General features: G+C 36.5%; 1 protein-coding gene across 10 annotated transcripts in view; it reads right to left on the minus strand.

The window, feature by feature from the left end:
• Positions 1-20170, minus strand: part of NEK1 (NIMA related kinase 1) — a 215085-nt gene that overhangs the window by 148652 nt on the left and 46263 nt on the right. For 6 of the 10 annotated variants that reach the window (XR_009212947.1, XR_009212948.1, XM_032148894.2 and 3 more), the window contains 6 exons: positions 17247-17306; positions 16951-17010; positions 16807-16857; positions 16600-16674; positions 10944-11107; positions 10732-10863 (listed from right to left, as the gene is read on the minus strand). Coding sequence is in view for 8 of the 10 variants with exons in the window: in XM_032148894.2 (XP_032004785.1) it covers positions 10732-10863; positions 10944-11107; positions 16600-16674; positions 16807-16857; positions 16951-17010; positions 17247-17306 (542 nt within the window). In the remaining 2 variants the exon portion in view is untranslated. Of the gene's footprint in view, positions 1-8436; positions 9418-10731; positions 10864-10943; positions 11108-14140; positions 16277-16599; positions 16675-16806; positions 16858-16950; positions 17011-17246; positions 17307-20170 lie in introns of those variants that run through there. The other 4 variants (XM_058436867.1, XM_058436869.1, XM_058436870.1 and 1 more) reach the window with 3 other exon arrangements.

The following is a 20170-nucleotide window of genomic DNA, read 5'->3' on the forward strand; positions in this document are numbered from 1 at the left end:
TGTTATCTGCAAACAGAGACAATTTGACTTCCTCTTTTCCTATTGGAATACCCTTTATTTCTGTCTCTTGCCTGATTACCCTGGCCAGAACTTCCAATGATATGTTGAATAGGAGTGGTGAGAGAGGGTATCCTTGTCTTGTGCTGGTTTTCAAGAGGAATGCTTCTAGTTTTTGTCCATTATGATATTGGCTGTGGGTTTGTCATAAATAGCTCTTATTTTGAGATCTGTTCCATCAATGCCTAGTTATTATTGGGAGTTTTTAGCAAATAGGGCTGTTAAATTTGGTCAAAGGCCTTTTCTGCATCTATTGAGATAATCATGTGGTTTTTGTCATTAGTTCTGTTTATGTGACAGATTACGTTTATTGATTTGTAGATGTTGAACCAGCCTTGCCTCCCAGGGATGAAGCCAACTTGATCATGGTGGATAAACTTTTTGATGTGCTGCTGGTCTCAGTTTGCCAGTATTTTATTGAGGATTTTTTGCATTGATGTTCATCAGGGATATTGGTCCAAAATTCTCTTTTTTTGTTGTGTCTCTGCCAGGCTTTGGTAACAGGATGATGCTGGCCTCATAAAATGAGTTAGGGAGGATTCCCTCTTTTTCTATTGTTTGCAATAGTTTCAGAAGGAATGGTACCAGCTCCTCTTTGTACCTCTGGTAGAATTCGGCTGTGAATCCGTCTGGTCATGTTTTTTTTTTTTTTTTTTTTTTGCTTGGTAGGCAATTAATTAATGCCTCAATTTCAGAACTTGTTATTGGTCTATTCAGGAATTTGACTTCTTCCTGGTTTAGTCTTGGGAGGGTGTATATGTCCAGGAATTTATCCATTTATTCTAGATTTTCTAGTTTATTTGTGTAGAGGTGTTTATAGTATTCTCTGACGGTAGTTTGTGTTTCTGTGGGATCAATGGTGATATCCCCTTTATCATTTTTTATTGCATCTATTTGATTCTTCTCTCTTTTCTTCATTAGTCTTGTTAGAGATCTATCAATTTGGTTGATCTTTTCAAAAAACCAGCTCCTGGATTCATTGATTTTTTGAAGGGTTTTTTGTGTCTCTATCTCCTTCAGTTCTTCTCTGATCTTAGTTATTTATTGTTTCTAGCTTTTGAATTTGTTTGCTCTTGCTTCTCTGATTCTCCTAATTGTGATGTCAGGGTGTCAATTTTAGATCTTTCCTGCTTTCTCCTGTGGGCATTTAGTGCCATAAATTTCCCTCTACACACTGCTTTTGCTGTGTCCCAGAGATTCTGGTACGTTGCGTCTTTGCTCTCATTGGTTTCAAATAACTTATTTATTTCTGCCTTAATTTATTTATTTACCCAGTAGTCATTCAGGAATAGGTTGTTCAGTTTCCAATGTAGTTGTGCGATTCTGAGTGGGTTTCTTAATCCTGAGTTCTAATTTGATGGCACTGTGGTCTGAGAGACTCTTTGTTATGATTTCCATTCTTTTGCATTTGCTGAGGAGTGTTTTACTTCCAATTATGTGGTGAATTTTAGAATAAATGCTATGTGGTGCTGAGAAGAACGTATACTCTGTTGATTTGGGGTGGAGAGTTCCGTAGATGTCTATCAGGTCCGCTCAGTCCAGAGCTGAGTTCAAGTCCTGGATATCCTTGTTAACTGTCTCATTGATCTGTCTAATGTTGACAGTGGGGTGTTAAAGTCTCCCATTATTATTGTGTGGGAGTCTATGTCTCTTTTTAGGTCACTAAGAACTTGCTTTATGAATCTGGGTGCTCCTGTATTGGGTACGTATATATTTAAGATAGTTAACTCTTCTTGTTGCATTGATCCCTTTACCATTATGTAATGCTCTTGTCTCTTTTGATCTTTGTTGGTTTAAAGTCTGTTTTATCAGAGACTAGGATTGCAACCCCTGCTTTCTTTGCTTTCCATTTGCTTGGTAAATATTCCTCCATCCTTTATTTTGAGCCTATGTGTGTCTTTGCACATGAGATGGGTCTCCTGAATACAGCACACTAATGGGTCTTGACTGTTTATCCAATTTGCCAGTCTGTCTGTTAATGGAGCATTTAGCCCATTTACATTTAAGGCTGATATTGTTATGTGCAAATTTGATCCTGCCATTATGATGCTAGCTGGTTATTTTGCTCATTAGCTGATGCGGTTTCTTCATAGTGTCTATGGTCTTTACATTTTGATATGCTTTTGCAGTGGCTGGTACCAGTTGTTCCTTTCCATGTTTAGTGCTTCTTTCACGAGCTCTTATAAGGCAGGTCTTGTGGAGACAAGATCTCCCAGCATTTTCTTTTCTCTAAGAATTTTATTTCTCCTTCGCTTATGAAGCTTAGTTGGGCTGGATATGAAATTCTGGGTTGAAAATTATTTTCTTGAAGAATGTTGAATATTGACCCCCACTCTCTTCTGGCTTGTAGGGTTTCTGTAGAGAGATCTGCTGTTAGTCTGATGGGCTTCCTTCTATTGGTAACCTGACCTTTCTCTCTGGCTGCTCTTAACATTTTTTCCTTCATTTCAACCTTGGTGCATCTGACGATTATGTGTCTTGAGGTTGCTGTTCTCGAGGAGTATCTTTGTGGTGTTCTCTATATTTCCTGAATTTGAATGTTGGCCTGCCTTGCTAGGTTGCAGAAGTTCTCCTGGATTATATCCTGGAGAGTGTTTTCCAAGTTGGTTTCATTCTCTCCGTCACTTTCAGGTACACCAATCAAACATAGATTTGGTCTTTTCACATACTCCCGTATTTCTTGGATGTTCGTTTCTTTTCACTTTTTTCTCTAATCTTGTCTTCTTGCTTTATTTCATTGAGTTGATCTTCAATCTCCAATATCCTTTTCCACTTGATTGATTCGGCTATTGATACTTGTGTATGCTTCACGAAGTTCTCGTGCAGTGTTTTTCAGCTCCATCGGGTCATTTATGTTCTTCTTTAAACTGGTTATTCTAGTTAGCAATTCGTCTAACCTTTTCTCAAGGTTCTTAGCTTCCTTGCATTGGGTTAGAACATGTTCCTTTAGCTCGAAGGAGTTTGTTATTATCCACTGCCTGAGGCCTACTTCTGTCAATTCATCAAACTCATTCTCTGTCCAGTTTTGTTCCCTTGCTTTCAAGGAGTTGTGATCCTTTGGAGAAGAGGCGTTGTGGTTTTTGGAATTTTCAGCCTTTTTGCGCTGGTTTCTCCCCATCTTTGTGGATTTATCCACCTTTGGTCTCTGAAGTCGGCGACCTTCGGATGGGGTCTCTGAGTGTATGTCCTTTTTGATATATTCCTTTCTGTCTGTTAGTTTTCCTTCTAACAGCCAGGGCCCTCTGCTGCAGGTCTGCTGGAATTTGCTAGAGGTCCACTCCAGACTGTGTTCGCCTGGGTACCACTGGCGGAGGCTGAAGAACAGCAAAGATTGCTGCCTGTTCCCTCCTCTGGAAGCTTCGTCCCAAAGGGGCACCCACCAGATGCCAGCCAGAGCTCTCCTGTATGAGGTGTCTGTCAGCCCCTACTGGGAGGTGTCTTCCAGTCAGGATACACGGTGGTCAGGGACCCACTTGAGGAGGCCAACTGTCCCTTATCAGAGCTCGAACGCTGTGCTGGGAGATCTGCTGCTCTCTGCAGAGCTGCCAAGCAGGGACGTTTAAGTCTGCTGAAGCTGTGCCCACAACTGCCCCTTCCCCCAACTGCCTTTTTTTCAAAGATGCCCTGCCCAGAGGGGAGGGAATCTAGAGAGGCAGTCTGGCCACAGCGGCCTTGGTGAGCTGTGGTGGGCTCCTCCCAGTTCAAACTTCCCAGTGGCTTTGCTTACATTGTGAGGGTAAAACCACCTACTCAAGCCTCAGCAATGGTGGACGCCCCTCCCCCCACCAAGCTACAGTGTCCCAGGTCAAGTTCAGACCGCTATGCTGACAGCCAGAATTTCAAGCCAGTGGATCTGAGCTTGCTGGTCTCTGTGAGGGTGGGACCCACCAAGCCAGACCACTTGGCTCCCTGGCTTCAGCCCGCTTTCTAGGGGAGTGAACAGTTATGTCTCACTGGCATTCCAGGTGCCACTAGGGTATGAAAAAAAACTCCTGCAGCTACCTCGGTGTCTGCCCAAACAGCAGACCAGTTTTGTGCTGGAAACCCAGGGCCCTGGTGGCATAGGGACTGGAGGGAATCTCCTGGTCTGTGGGTTGTGAAGACCGTCGGAAAAGCACAGTATCTGCGCCAGAGTGCACGGTACAGTCCCTAATGGCTTCCCTTGGCTAGGAGAGGGAGTTCTCTGAACCCTTTTGCTTCCCAGGTGAGGTGACACCCCACCCCGCTTCAGCTCGCCCTCCTTGGGCTGTACCCACTGTCCAACCAGTTCCAATGAGATGAACCGGGTACCTCAGTTGGAAATGCAGGAATCACCCACCTTCTGTGTCGATCTTATTGGGAGCTACAGACCAGAGCTGTTCCTATTTGGCCATCTTGCCAGCTGCCCATCTTTTGGTTTTTTTTGAGACAGAGTTTTGCTCTTGTCACCCAGGGTGGAGTGCAATGGCATGATCTCGGCTCACTGCAACCTCTGCCTCCTGGGTTCAAGCAATTCTCCTGCCTCACCCTCCCAAGTAGCTGGGATTACAGGCATATGCCATGACGCCTGGCTAATTTTTGTATTTTTAGTAGAGACAGGGTTTCACCATGTTGGCCAGGCTGGTCTTGAACTCCTGACCTCAGGTGATCCGCCTGCCTTGGCCTCCCAAAGTGCTGGGATTACAGGTGTAAGCCACGACACCCGGTCTTTTTTTGTTTGTTTAAGACGGAGTCTCACTCTGTCACCCAGGCTGGAGTGCAGTGGGTGATCTCAGCTCACTGCCACCTCTGCTTCCCAGATTCAAGTGATTCTCCTGCCTCAGCCTCCTGAGCTGCTGAGATTACAGGCACCCATCACCATGCCCAGTTCATTTATTTATTTATTTTAGTAGAGATTGGGTTTCACCATGTTGGCAGGCTGGTCTTGAGCTCCTGACCTCAAGTGATCTGCCCACCTTGACCTCCCAAAATGCAATTCTCAGATTCTTTAATTATTCCTCATAAAATTTTTCAAGACTTAGCAATATGGTTTGGCTGTGTCCCCACCCAAATCTCAAATTGAAACTCCCATAATTCCCATGTGTTGTGGGAGGGACCTGGTGGGAGATAACTGAATCATGATGGTGGGTCTTTCCTGAGCTGTTGTGATGATAGTGAATAAGTCTCATGAGATCTGATGGTTTTATAAAGGAGAGTTCCCCTGCACATGCTCTCTCTCTTGTCTGCTGCAAGACATGACTTTACTCCTCCTTTGCCTTCTACCATGATTGTGAGGCCTACCCAGCCACGTGGAACTGTGATTCCATTAGACCTTTTTCTTTATAAATTACCCAGTCTCAGGTATGACTTCATTAGCAGTGTGAGAACAGACTAATACACTTAGTAAAGTCAATATGGTACAACAGTTAAGTGAGTGAGGTTAGGAACCAAACTGTCCAGCTTCAACTCCTGGTTTCACTAATAGTAATGTGACCTTCAACAAATTACTTAATTACACATAGCCCCAATTTCTTAATCTGTAAAATAGCAAAAATAATAATTCCTGCCTCACAGTACTGGTGATGATTAAATGAGTTAATAATACATTCAATTCTCATTATTCTCGTAGTTATGTTCTATAAAGTCTCCATGAATACTGAACAGAACCACTGCTCCTAGGGTAAATACAGAGTTAGACTCCCGGATCCATTATATTGTGGATTCATTAATGCTGAATTCATGGCCAATAGTGGCATAACTAATGCCCAAATGAAGTCTAAAACACGTATTTTCTCCCTAAAGCACATCACTGCCTTTTGACATTTCAGCACTATGCTTTTGGGCCACTTTTCCTGTTCTGAGCCCATGAATGACCCCAGGTTCATGAATGACATGGGCTGAGCCTATGCCCATGCCCATGAATGACCATGAAAGTGCTTCACATATTGATTTTGAGGTTACAAATACAGTTTAGCGAGTAGACAAATTCGCAAATACGTAATCCACAATAGTAAAGATTATATATGTAAATTACTTAGAACAGGGCCTTGCACAAGTGCCCGATTAGATATTAGTTGCTACTTTTTACTTACAGGAATCTAGTTTGTTATTACCCTGTTGTGTAAACAGTGTAGAATATAGTGAAAACTTCATCTCCTATACTACTTTGATTTTAAACTTTATATTACAAAAAAAACTTCTTTAGCTCCTAAGAAGTTATTAATACTGGCCCAGGGGCAATAAAACAGGCACTGTCATACACTGTTGGGTTGAGTATAAACTGGCACTTTTCTAGAAAAAACTTAGTAATAGTTCTTTCAAGAATCTTCATCAGGAACATAGATGACCAAATCTTTTAGCAAAATAATTGCCCTTATAAGATTCTATTTCACAGAAATAATAAAAAATGAAGAATAAAATGTGGCAGAAAAATGTTCAAAAAGGGGAAGGATTACAAACAACTGGTTATACTAGGGGATTTGTTAGATAAATCATAGCACATTCAGGCACTGGAATCTTATGCAGATATTAAAAAATTGAAAACAACATGGGAAATATGTATGGTAAGAACACTAAATTTAAAAAGATACAAATTTGTATGTATGATTTTGTTTCCACTATCTCAGGAAAAAGAAAAGGAAAAGGTATGCAAGAAAATTAACCAAAGTCTTCATCAGTGACTGCCTCTGTAGGGATTTGGAATTATTTTCTTTCCTGTTTCCTAACACCCTCCTCCTATATACTCCAATTTTTCCAAAACTAACCTACACCACTTAGCAAGCAGTGAAACAAGAAAAAAAAAGCCTCTTGTGATTTTTCTTTAGGTTTTCTTTTTTACTGAGCAAAAAGGAGAGAAAAAGGAGGTTATGAACAGGTGACTGAGAACCCTGTATGAAAGGCCAGTAATAAGGTAGTTAGCTGTTGGTATTTTTAAAACAGAAATACATGAAAATTCTTGAATATTCAGCCAAAGAAAGAGTATTAAAAAGAATGTGAGAATGAGAGGAAGGAAAAAAGATTAAATGCCTTTCAGTAAAGCAAAACACTGAAGAACAAAGACAATAGTTTAAATTTGGAGTAGTGAAAGTTGTTGCTCCATGTCAGTGAAAAGATTACAGTGTGTATGTAAATATAAGACAATGAGTATTATTAAGAAAAGGATCACAAGAAAATTATACACATAGTAATTAAACCATTTCCTTATAAGTGATTACCAGCTACGAAAGGAAAGGGCATTTTTATTCTTATAGCAAAATATAATAAAATACAGCTGTTTCAACATCTGAAAATCAATTAATGTAATTCATCACATCAATAAGCTAAAGAAGAAAAATCACATGATCATATCTATACACGCAAAAAAAAAAAAAAGCATTTGACAAAATCCAGCACCCATTTCTGATTTTAAAAAATCTCAGAAAACTTAGGAACTTCCACAATTTCATAAAGAACATCTATAAAAAACCTACAGCTAACATATTTAATGGAAACTTGAAGCTTTCCGGCCAACATCAGGAACAAGACAAAGATGTCCTTCTCAACATTACTTTTCAATATCATATTGGAAGTTCTAGCTAATGCAATAAGACAAGGAAAGAAAACACAAGGTATACAGACTGGGAAGGAAGAAATATAACTGTCTTTGTTTGCAGATGACATGATTGTCTATGCAGAAAATTCAAAAGAAACACCAAAAATACCCCTCCCAAAAAAAGTGATTATAGCAAAGTTGCAGGATAGAAGGTTAATAAACAAAAGTCAATTGCTTTCCTATATATAAACAATGAACAAGTAGAATTTGAAATTAAAAACACATTATCACTTTCATTAGCACTCCCCAACATGTAATACATAGGTTACAAATCTAAAAAAAAAAATGCACAGGTATGAGGAAAACTAAAAAATTCTGATGAAATACATCAAAGATATATTTCAGGTCTAATATGAAGTATTGGAGGATTGAATATTGTCAAGATGTCAGTTCTTCCCAAGCTGATCTACAGATTCAACACAATCCCAATCAAAATCCCAGCATGTTAGTCTTTAGATATGGACAAACTTATCACAACGCTTATATGGAAAGACAAAAGAACCAGAATAGCCAACTCAGTATTGAAGAACAAAGCTGGAGGACTGAAACTACCTGATTTCAAGACTTAATCAGTAGAACAGAACAGAGGGCACAGAAATAGACCCACATAAAAATGCTTTGTCAACCAGTCATTGACAAAGGAGCAAAGGTAATTCAAAGAAGCATATATAGTCTTTTCAAGAGATGTGGAACAACTGGGCATCCACATGCAAAAAAATGAATCTAGACACAGACCTTATATCCTTCACAAAAATTAAATGGATCACAGATCTAAAGATAAAACATTAAACTATAAAACTCCTAGAAGATAACATAGGAGAAAACCCAAATGAACTTGGGTATGGTGATAACTTTTCAGTTATAACACCAGAGACACAATCCATGAAAGAAACAATTGATATGCTGGACTTCATTAAAACAAAAAAAATTCCACTGTGCGAAACAAAATATTAAGGGAATGAGAAGATGAGCCACAAAGAAAAAGAAAATATCTGCCAAAGACATACCTGATAAAGGACTATTATATAAAATATACAAAGAACTTTTAAAACTCAACAATATAAAAACGAATTTAAAAATGGGCAAAAGGCTTAAACAGACAACTCATCAAGAAAGATATACAGATGGCATGAAGCATATGAAAGAATGTTGAATATGTCATTAGGGAATTGTAATTAAAATGAGATACCACTACGTGCTGATTAAATTGGCCAAAATCCAAAACACTGACAACACTAAACGCTGGAGAGGATGTGAAGCAATAGGAATTCTTAATCACTGCTGGGAGGAACGAATAATGGTATAGCCACTTTGGAAGACAGTTTGGTGACTTCTTACAAAATCAAACATACTCTTAAGACGTGATCCAGCAATCATCCTATTGGCATCTGTTTAAATACTTAAAAAATTTATGTCCACAAAAAAACCTACACACAAATGTTTGTAGAAGTTTTATTCATAATTGCCATAACTTAAAAGCAACCAAGATGTCCTTCAGTAGAATAATGGATAAAGTGTAGTACATCCATTCAGGCTGGGCGTGGTGGCTCATGCTTGCAATCCCAGCACTTTGAGAGGCCAATGCAGGAGGATTGCTTGAACCCAGGAGTTCAAGACAAGCCTGGGCAACATACCAAGACTCCATTCTACAAAAAATAAAAAAATCAGCCATGCATGGTGGCAAGCACCTGTAGTCCCAGCTGTTCAGGAGGCTGAGGTGGGAGGGTCACTTAAGCCCCAGAGGTCAAGGCTGCAAGTGAGCTGTGATCATGCCATTGCACTCCAGCCTGGGTGATACAACAAGAACCTGTCTGAAAAAAAAAAAAATTACCAAAAAAAAAAATAATAATAAAGTATGGTATATCGATACAATGGGATATTAGTGTTAAGAAGAAATAAGGTATGAAACTATGAAGATATATGGAGGTACCTTAAATCCATATTAGTAAGTGAGAAAAGCCAATGTGAAAGGCCACATACTATATGATTCCAAGTATATGATATTCTAGAAAAGGTAAAACTATGAAGGCAGTAAAGCAACCAGTGGTTGCCAAGAGTTGGGAGGGAGGTTGGAGGGAGGTGGAGAACAGGTGATTTTGAAGGCAGTGACATAATTTTGTATGATATTACAGTGGTGGATACCTGTAATTATACATTTGTCAAAAGCCATGGAATGTACAATACCAAGAGTAAACTCTAATGTAAACTATGGACTTTGGTGATAATGGATCGATGTTTGATCGTAACAAATGTTATCACTCAGATGAAGATGTCAATACGGAGGTTGTGCATGTGTGAGGAAGGGGTACATGGAAACTCTCTGTATTTTCCACTCCATTTTGCTGTGAACCCAAAATCGCTCTAAAAATAAAGTTTACTAATTAAAAAATATACATACTAGAAAGATCAATAATTCTGGAGAATAAAAGCCTCTCACAAAATTTGTCTCACTATTCATAAAAAATATGCACATGTGTAAGTCTGTAACCTTCCTTTCTCAAAAAATAGATGCTTCATATATCAGGCTTCTGTATATAATTTATAACGTGTATATAAATGTTAATTTATATTTACCTCAATTATTTATCTCTGCTCAAGTACATATTAATCAGTTACCATTATTAAATTAATTCAATGGAAGAAAAGAAATAATGTGATGAACAGGATCACAAAGAGTTATAAATCAGAGATGAACACGAAGAGAAAGCATGCTAAGACAACAAAGAGAAAAGCAGGCTTTGAAGTGATGAAGAAAAGGGCAAAAAATGCACTGGGGTTCTGCATAAAGTGTGATTCAATTTAGATTTATATTCTGATTTACTTAAAGTGGGTGATAAAATGTTATAATTATGTTGGCAGAATGTTATCACATGTTCCTTTAAATAGTATATTCAGTCTAAACACACAAATAAGACATAAAAATCAGGCTGAACTGGAGAGCTACATGCTTTCCACAGTGTAATCACGGGCCAAATTTGCACCTCAGAAAATTATTGTACCCAAGAGGCAAAAAACATCATATGTGAACAATGGAGAAAACATCCACAAAGTGTAGGTACTAAGCTATGTATGACAAACGACAAAATTACACACATGGGTGAATTCATGGATCATCACAGTCCAACCTGTTTGCATTGGCTTGTTTAGACACCGCCTTCAATCTTTTCAAAGTTTTTCTAATATCATCAGCATCAGGGAAATGGTGATGACCTGCAGCCCCATAAGGAAATCCTGGACGAACTCCAGGCAGAATTCCTCTGTAGATAAATATGCACAGTGACTTTCATTACTATCTCAGAAGCAAAGCATAAGCAACTTCTGCAGAACATAGCCATACCTTTCTGGAAGACCTTGACCATATATTTCTCTTTTCCATTTAGCTTCATTAGCTTCTGCTCTTTGTTGCTGCATTTGGTCAAAAATGGCATGGTAATGTTCATACTGTCCTCGAGAAGAAAAAGATGATGGAGCTATAGTCCCTCCACTGCCAAGAAAAGGAGCCTAGGGATTAAACAAAGAGCTCTCATGTGTTTATCTTATAAGGCCTAACAGGCCTGTACCAGTCTCAAAAGAAAAAGTAAATTTCAATGCTTGACTTTTAAAAACTAATTACTTAATATGAACATACTAACAAACATAAAGCCTAAAGCAAAATGTTTTCCTATTATAACTATTAACAATCAAAAAGTAGTGTACTTTGTTATAATAAAGCATAATGTGACAAACAAAAACAGCAAAATGACACTAATTTCATGTAAATATGGAAAAATCTGGTCTTAATTAACAGGTTTTGAAATAAGCTTCCAATATACATTTCATGTAATTCTGTTCCATTGTTTATGTACAGCTTATGAGAGCCTGCTTTTATATAACACTCAGAATTATATTGAACAAAAACATCTGCATATGGCTTTTAATATACCCCAAATCCTTAAATTCACCAAGCAGATATGAAGGTATAAACATTATTAAAACATGTTCCATATGTATATAAAAGAGGCAAAAAGTCATATCTATCTTTAGTTTTCAAGTAAGTTGGGAAAAATAGCACAAAACTAGAAAAACATTCAATTCTATGGTAAACAAGTGACAATAGAGAGATTCCAAAGTAGTAAGTACTGAGCAAATTCACAAAATAGTAAAAAAAAATCAACGGTAAAATCCTTATTTAGAAAAAAGGCCTTGGGGAGAGATAGTGTTTAATCTGGTCTTGATAGCAATGTAAGGAGAGTAAATATGAGCCAAGGCATTAAAGTAAAAATAATCAATGTATGTATATATTTAGGTATGGAAGGTGGAAGAGGAAGGAAGTATGAAGACAAACAGAAGGAAGGCAAAGTATTAAGTATTAAGTTTGGCTATAAAAGCTTGGTATAGCTAAATACTAACTGCTGTCTGCCCTGGTTGTTTGTGTTCAAATAATAAATAACAATAGAAAGGATTTATAAAGTTTCTAGCAGCAGTAGTATACCAACAGAGTTTTAAAGGTCAGTAAGTCAATATTATGCATGGTAAGCAGAAATAAGAAAGTAAGGCAGAAGAATTAATTAGAAGGATGTTGCTGCCCTGACACCAAGCGAAGAAGCCTAGAAGTAAAGAAAGTCAATCAATGAAAAAGTAAACGCTGAAGGAAGTTTGGATTCTCTGCAGGAATGACAAAGGATAAAGGCAAAGACTTACAGACTCAACCACAGAGACAAAAGAACTCAACCGCATGGAAAACTCATAGTAAAAAATAGATATGTCAGAAAAGGATAAAAGTAAATAAAAACTGTATAATGCTACAGAAGTCATGGTGAAAGAATTTCATTAAGAAGAAATAAATAACCTCAAATGCAAAGGTCAACTTATTTTAACTTTTCTTAAGACCACCAGATATGACTAAGGCTAAGTGGAAGCCTTTAAAAAAACCATTTTCTGAGTGTGTGAAGTGATGAGAACAGAAGCCACAACACTGAGCGTAAAAAAGGGAAAACCTCCAGGTGATAATATCTTAAGGAAAACGCCTGGTTAAAAAAAGAAACAAAGGCCAGGCATGGTGGCACATGCCTGTAATCCCAGCACTTTGGGAGGCTGAGGTGGGCGGATCGCTTGAGCTCAGGAGTTCGAGACTAGCCTGGGCAACTTGGCGAAACTACATCCCTGCAAATACAAAAAATTAGCCGGACACAGTGGCATGTGTCTGTAGTCCCAACTACTTGGGAGGCTGAGATGGGAAGATCGCTTGAGCTCAGGAGGTCAAGGCTACAGTGAGTCATGATCCCACCACTGCACTCTAGCTTGGGTGACAGAGAGAGATCCTGTCTCAAAAAATAAGTAAATAAATAAAATAATAATCAAAGAAACAAAGAAAAATCTCAGAATCCAAAAAAAGAAACTTCAGTGTAACCCAATAAGACAAAATTTGTCTTAATATCTTGTCAGCTACACACTATTTTATGAGCAAGCATTATTTTAAAATAATCAATACAAGATAAATATAGATAATTGATTAAAGATGTTCAAATAACAAGTGATGAAAATTGCTAGAACAGGGAACTCCATCAAGGTGGTCCTTACATACATCCTCAAAATGTACATCTGAAGTTAAGAATCAGAATTCTGTTATAAGGTGTTCATATTTCCTATGAAACTGGTTACTCTTTAGCCCAATGCTAGTATCATCTTAACTTGACTGAGTGCTCCATTTCTCTTTAGCAAAAACAAAAGTATGTAAACATCTCAGAAGATGCTCATACTCAAAATAATGTTGAAAATACTATATTAGAATACTGATGAAATATGTTTGTTTGAGACATAATTTATGTACAATAAAAATTCACCAATTACAAGCACAGGCTGAATTCTGACAAATGTAGACACTCACGTAACCACTACCACAGTCAAAAGCATATCCATTACCCCAGAATGTTCCCTTGTGTTCCTTTGCAGTAAATGCTCCCACTGTCAGCAACCACTGATCTGCTTTCCGTCACTACAGGTTGGATTTGCCTTTCCTATCATGTCATGTAAATGAAATCATAAATATGTACTCTTTTATCTGGTTTCTTTCACTCACAGGTTTTTAAGATTGATCCATGGTGTTGCATGTATAAACAGGCTATTCTTTTTACTGCCAAATGGTATTCCAACATATTTTCAAACAAGAGATACACCTCTTCCATATTATAATCACCATATAACCATAAATGTGGAATATATAATTTTTCTAAAAACACATTCATAAAAGACACATTAAAAATGGATAAAACAAAGAAGGTCCAGATTTTGCAGATACTAAATAATCAAAAACATTTACATTGGATATTTATACTATGAATAATAATGCCTCTTATTTAGAAGTATATAATAATAGCATTAATTTTGAAATACTTCCTTTAGTTTTAGTTTTATCTTTCTTTTAGGGAATCTCCTTAATTTGATTCATATTATATTGAGCCTTCAGTTCTTTATCAACTATGTAGAAATCAAACAGCCTAACAAGTTAAAATATTTCAAACCCAATGAGGAATAAATATAGAAACTAACATAGAATTTCCTTTAAATCATGGAAAATAAAATGTTTTATTAATCTTCAATGAAAGCATTACAGAAGTTTATAAAGTGACGCAGAAATCTATTCAGCACATAGTATCTACTTGAAAATTGTCTCAGTTATTAAACATTAATAAAACTGATAAATACTGTATTAGACATCATAGGAAAAAGCACTTTATTACACAAAAGGGAGAAGAATAAATCATCAAAGCTTCAATGCTAATCATGGACTTGATAAAAAAAATGCTTGAGAAGATCTGAAGGCGTACAAGTTGGTAAGCTTTCTCTTTCCAGTCAGCTAAGATGTGAGGTTAGTTATTTTAGAATGGACCAGATTCTAAGTCATTCCTGATCATTCAGGAGGTAATAAGTTCTATTTAAAGGTAAGATAAAATTATACTACTAAAAACACTGTATAATCTATATTAATACAAATTTGGAAAAAGTTACTCTTAATGAATTATTACTATGATATGAAGAACTTCTGCATCTCAAGAGACTGAAAAACTAATCTATAAATCCAGGGCAGAATGTATACGTCTAGATAAAACAAACTTTTATTCAAATTATAACTTTTGGGGGAAAAAAACAAGAATTACAATCGATCCAATTTGACAAGTATCTATTGTACATCTAAATATCAAGATTAATGGGTGTACATGAGTGAAACTTATAGTTTGAAGATGTATTGACTTACGCCGGGCACAGTGACTCACGCCTGTAATCCCAGCACTTTGGGAGGCCAAGACGGGCAGGTCACCTGAGGTCGGGAGTTCGAGACCAGCCTGACCAACATGGAGAAACCCCGTCTCTACCAAAAATACAAAATTAGCTGGGCATGGTGGTGCATGCCTGTAATCCCAGCTACTCCAGAGGCTGAGGCAGGAGAATCGCTTGAACCCAGGAGGCAGAGGTTGCGGTGAGCCGAGATCGTGCCATCGCACTCCAGCCTGGGTAACAAGAGCGAAACTCTGTCTCAAAAAAAAAAAAGATGTACTGACTTACAGTTTATTCAATGATACAAATTAGTGCATTCACCTTCTATTGCTGTATAACAAATTATCACAAATTTAGCAGCTTAAAACAATATCTATTTGTAATCTCAGTTCCCCTGGCTCAGGAATCTGGGTGCATTTAGCTAGGTCCCCTCCTCAGGATCTCACCAGGCAGAAATCAAGGTGTCAGCCAGGGTTACAATTCTCACCTGAGACTCGGGATCTCTTCCAAGTTAACTGGTTCTTGGCAGAATTAATTTCCTTGTGGCTGCATGACTAGGACCACAATTTTCTTGCTAGTTGCCCATCAGAGACCACTACTTGTAGAGGTCATCTCTACTGTTTTGCCACATGAATGTTTACTGTCTTCCAGGTGAGCAGAATTGTATCTCTCTAATTTCTTTTTCCCTTCCAGTCAGCTATGAAGGAGTCTTATATGTTAATGTAACCCTGGGAGGGACCATCCCATCACCACTTGCCATACAACACAACCTAATCAAGTGAGCTGCTATACCACAGTATCTACAGGTACCACTTATACTGTAGGGAATGGAATAATACAAGGTGTGTATACCAGGGGTCAAGAATCTTGGAGACCATCTTAGAATTCTACCAACTACAAATAGAGATATGTGTAGGATGCTGTATGAACAAAAGAAGAAGTATAAGATTCAGACTGGCAGAACAAAGAAAGAAAAGGGAAATTACTATAGAAGCCCTTGCCAGACAGGTTCCAGGCACTGTTCTCGGAAAAAAACCTTTTTTTTTTTTTTTTTTTTTTTTAAATCAAGAAACCAAAGCTCAGAAAAGTTCAGCAATGTGCCCAAGGTTAAATAGCGTGGATCTACCCAGAAGGAATGTTCGGACTAACTCATCTAGGTAACTGGTTATTTAGCTAAACAGATGGAGGTGGGGGGTGAGGGTGAGGAGGGATGGAGAGTGCTATTAAGTAAAAGGAAACACAAGTGCAAAGAAAAAGAGATTTGGCAGACTACATACAGTAATGGAACTACAAATATGGTCTTCATTTCAGCATGAATAGAGCATAGAGTACGTGGTAGGGAATGGATGGAGATGAAGTTGGAGAGACAACAGGGATCAGATTAAGAAGCGTCTTCTGAGAACTCAATCTTCAAGGCTACATTAAATTACAGAATGATTTTAGGTTGCAGTGTCACGAATTGTGTATAATTTTTAAAAATTCCTCTGACAGGAATAATGTTATCATAGTCTTCACAAAAAACTTTTAAAGCAATTTTGAGTATAGTCACATAACAGCAATACAAGTTACATATCAGATACATGCAGGAAAGCTAAGTATTCATAATAAATGTTGAAGAATTCTAGATAAAAATTAATTGTACACTAAAGTAAGAAAATCCCAGGTACATGCATTTTAAAGAACAAGGTGGAACCGGAGGAAAAAATGGCAGTATAACCATATTGGTATAAAATGCCTACCTTTACTTCACCACTTCCACCAGCACTTAGGACATTTCTCCATCCTTGTTCCCTGGCCCTATTTATTCTTTCCAACTTTGGGGAAAAGAAATAAACAAAACACCATTTCAAGTATTTAATATAAAATACATGTAATACATTTAGCAATAAACTGAAAATCAGTGTATTCCTTGAGAAAAAAGTATATTTAATAGATTATCCTCTTACCCTTTCCTTTTCTTGCCTTTTCATTTGTTCAGCCTTCATTAAACTAATAATCTGTAACAATTTTAAAGACAAGTTTCTTACAACTCTTGAACCTATTATCACTTACAACTTGCCAAAGGTAGAAAAACAAGAGCAAAAAACTACCTGATCCTTTTGTTTCTTTTCTTTTTCAATAAATTCCAGCCTTCTCTTTCTTGCTGCTTCCTTAAATAAAAAAAGAACATTTCAATCAATAATAATTCCTGTTTTTTCTAGTTTCATCAGGAAAGTTAGTACACCAATGGCAGAGGTATGTTCAATGAGGTTTTTTTTTAAAAAAAAGAAGTTACAGGTATTTGTTTGAAAGAAATAAGGAAAGGTTTGGAGGCTTTATAGTAAGATTCTGTTTCTTTTTTAAAATTATGTTTGCAAAGCTTTAAAATAACCAGATGTCTTTATACCTCAGACATTTTCCTCCTTTCTTCTCCAGTATTCACTCTCTTCTCTGGAGTTTGATGGGCCTGGACAAAAAGTAAAACTACAAATTAAATAAAGATTTTGAGGCACTTATTTGAAAATCCCAAATTTACAGAAATTTAAAATAAGAAAAAGGTAAAGTCAATACTTCCATAACTCTCTTCCAAATTACATTATCTTTAAAAAAAAAAAAAAATCATAGTTTTCGATATGCTGTTAAACAAAGAGAAACATTAGATTCAAAGAAACTGTGGAAAAGGGTCCTTCCCAAATCATCAACTAAACAGTTTTGTGTTCAGGTATGGATGTTTAAGTTTTCCGATATTATCATAGAATATCATTTGAAAAGCCCAATGATGGAGATAATTTTTTTAAAAAAATTAGTGACACAATATATATTCAGTATATAGAATTCAAACAAGATTAAAAATTTATGGTCTATTTTGCTCTCCACCTCCAGAGGTAACGGTAACCACTGTTAATATTTTCATTAGTGTCCTTTAGAGATTATTTTATGTACTTAGATATATATACAATTCAACTATATACATACAATAATTTTAGATATGATTTTTACATACATGTAATATTAATGTGTTATTAGATGGAAAAATGACTAATTTTTAAAATTTCAATAGCTTTAGGGGTACAAGTGGTTTTTTGTTACATGGGTGAAATGCATAATGGTATATATTAGATATTTACATTTCTTCTTTTATATACTGTTTACCTAACTTTGGGGTTGTTAATGGAATCATACAATATATATTCTTTTGTATCTTGCTTTTGCTCAACACCGTTTTCAAGGTTCACTCACGTTATTATTTATATCTGCATCTGTTTTCTTCATGGATATGTAGCATTCTATTAATTTTGATTCCTTTCTTTCACAATTATCTTATACTTTACTCATTAGGTCTATTCTAAAGTATTTGGGGGCGGGGCTGCTGTGGTAGCTCACACCTGTAATCCTAGCACTTTGGGAGGCCAAGACAGGAGGACTGCTTGAGCCTAGGAGTCTGAGACCAGCCTGGATAACACAGTGAGTCCCCATCTCTACAAAAAATTTTAAAAATTAGCCAGGCATGTGGCCCGCACCTGTTGTCCCAGCTACTCAGGAAGCTGAGGTGGAAGGATTTCTTGAGCCCAGGAGGTAGAGGCTACCGTGAGCCATGATCACATCACTATACTCCAGCCTGACAGAGTGAGATCCTGTCTCAAAAAAAAATAAAAAAAAAAAAATCAAGTATCTGGGGGGGTTTGTGGGTATTTCTTTCCATTTATTTTCTAATCATTTATTTTTTACATGTTGCCCTTCCATCAGGCCACTTTATTTAATTTATTAATAGTTTAATGCTGCTTCACCAAGATTTTCTAGGTAGGTAATCATATCAAATGTAAATATGATATGTCTACGTTTTCTCTCCTCTTCCAATATTTACATTTCTTTCTTTTTAATTGCTCTAGCTAGAGCCTCTGGCATAATTAAACGATGGCAATGACAGCAAATCCCGGTGTCTTGTTCCTGACTTTAATGATAATGCTTCCGATGTTTCATCATTATATATAAAGCCTGCCATAGGTTTCAGGTATGTATACATACTGTATTAGAACTTATCTTCTGTTTCTTGAATCAAACTTTTAAAAACAAAAGTTAGTGTTAAGTTTCACCAAATTTTCAGCATCTACAGAGATGATTTTTATATGGTTTTCTTCTCTAATCTGCTAATGCAGTAAAATTACAGTAATTGGTTTTCTACTGTTGAAACGTCCCTGTATTGCTGTAATAAATCCTATTTGATAATTATTACTTTTTTTTTATAAACTGCTGCCTGATTTCCCCCTTTTTAAGTCCTTTTCTTTTTTCCAGGATTTCTGCATGTGTTCTTACAAGTGATCTACAGTTTTGTTTTACCCTGTGTTAACTACACTATTTTGTAATCAAGGTTAAGCCTAATGCATGACCAATTTTTCAAACAATTCTAAATACAATTCCATATACCAAAAAAGATAAAAATGTATAGAAAAGTTTAAGTTATTCTATCATGTACCAGTGTTTATATATTTTTCAGTCACCTTAGAAAAAATGATTTTAAAAGCATACTGTACAATTTTTCACCTACACTGGATTTTGATACAAAGGAAAGCAGACATTACTTAAAAAAATTACTTGGGAAAAAATATTTTGATGGTCATTTACATTATTAGTAAAATAATCCAGCATTTGATTATATCATTAAAAGTTGTCTCTACTAACAATTCCATTTTAACGCAGCTACATTTTAACATAAGTCATTGGTATAAAATTAGTTTTATATATTATCCTTTGCTTGTTTTCTAAATTATGTAGAATGACCATAACAGATAGGCACTAAAATTCTAACCCTGAAAAGCAAATTCAAAATATTACAAAATAAACATGACCCTCACATCATTTTTGAAATAAATGTCTCACAATATATTAAAAAATTAGAAAGGCATACAAAAATTTACTTTCACACTGAAAACAATTCAAAGGGATAACATTTCTGCTTTAGAAAGCAATGGTATGATTTACACTGCATATTTCTTTCTAATGAAACACAACTATTTTACTTCAATGAATATATTACTGAGTATGAGCCCAGGAAAATGCTGATATTTAAAATACGTTAATACCACCCAATGGGTTAATAAACTTATAAATGATAATAATGAATCTTTTGTAATGTGCTTTGGCATTTTAATTAAATGATCATAAACCAATTTTATTGGTATGTTATAACTCAAGGCTATAGCAACAATGTGATAAGCGGTACTAAATCTCACACTTGATTCCACTCTTATGATTAACTAAAGAATGCATTTACTCTCTGACAAAATAACCCAAGCAGTGGGTTCTTAGAACTATCCCACGCCTTCACTGTAT

The sequence above is a fragment of the Hylobates moloch genome, unplaced genomic scaffold, assembly GCF_009828535.3.
Source record: "Hylobates moloch isolate HMO894 unplaced genomic scaffold, HMol_V3 SCAFFOLD_3, whole genome shotgun sequence".
In the NCBI taxonomy this organism is placed as follows: domain Eukaryota; kingdom Metazoa; phylum Chordata; class Mammalia; order Primates; family Hylobatidae; genus Hylobates; species Hylobates moloch.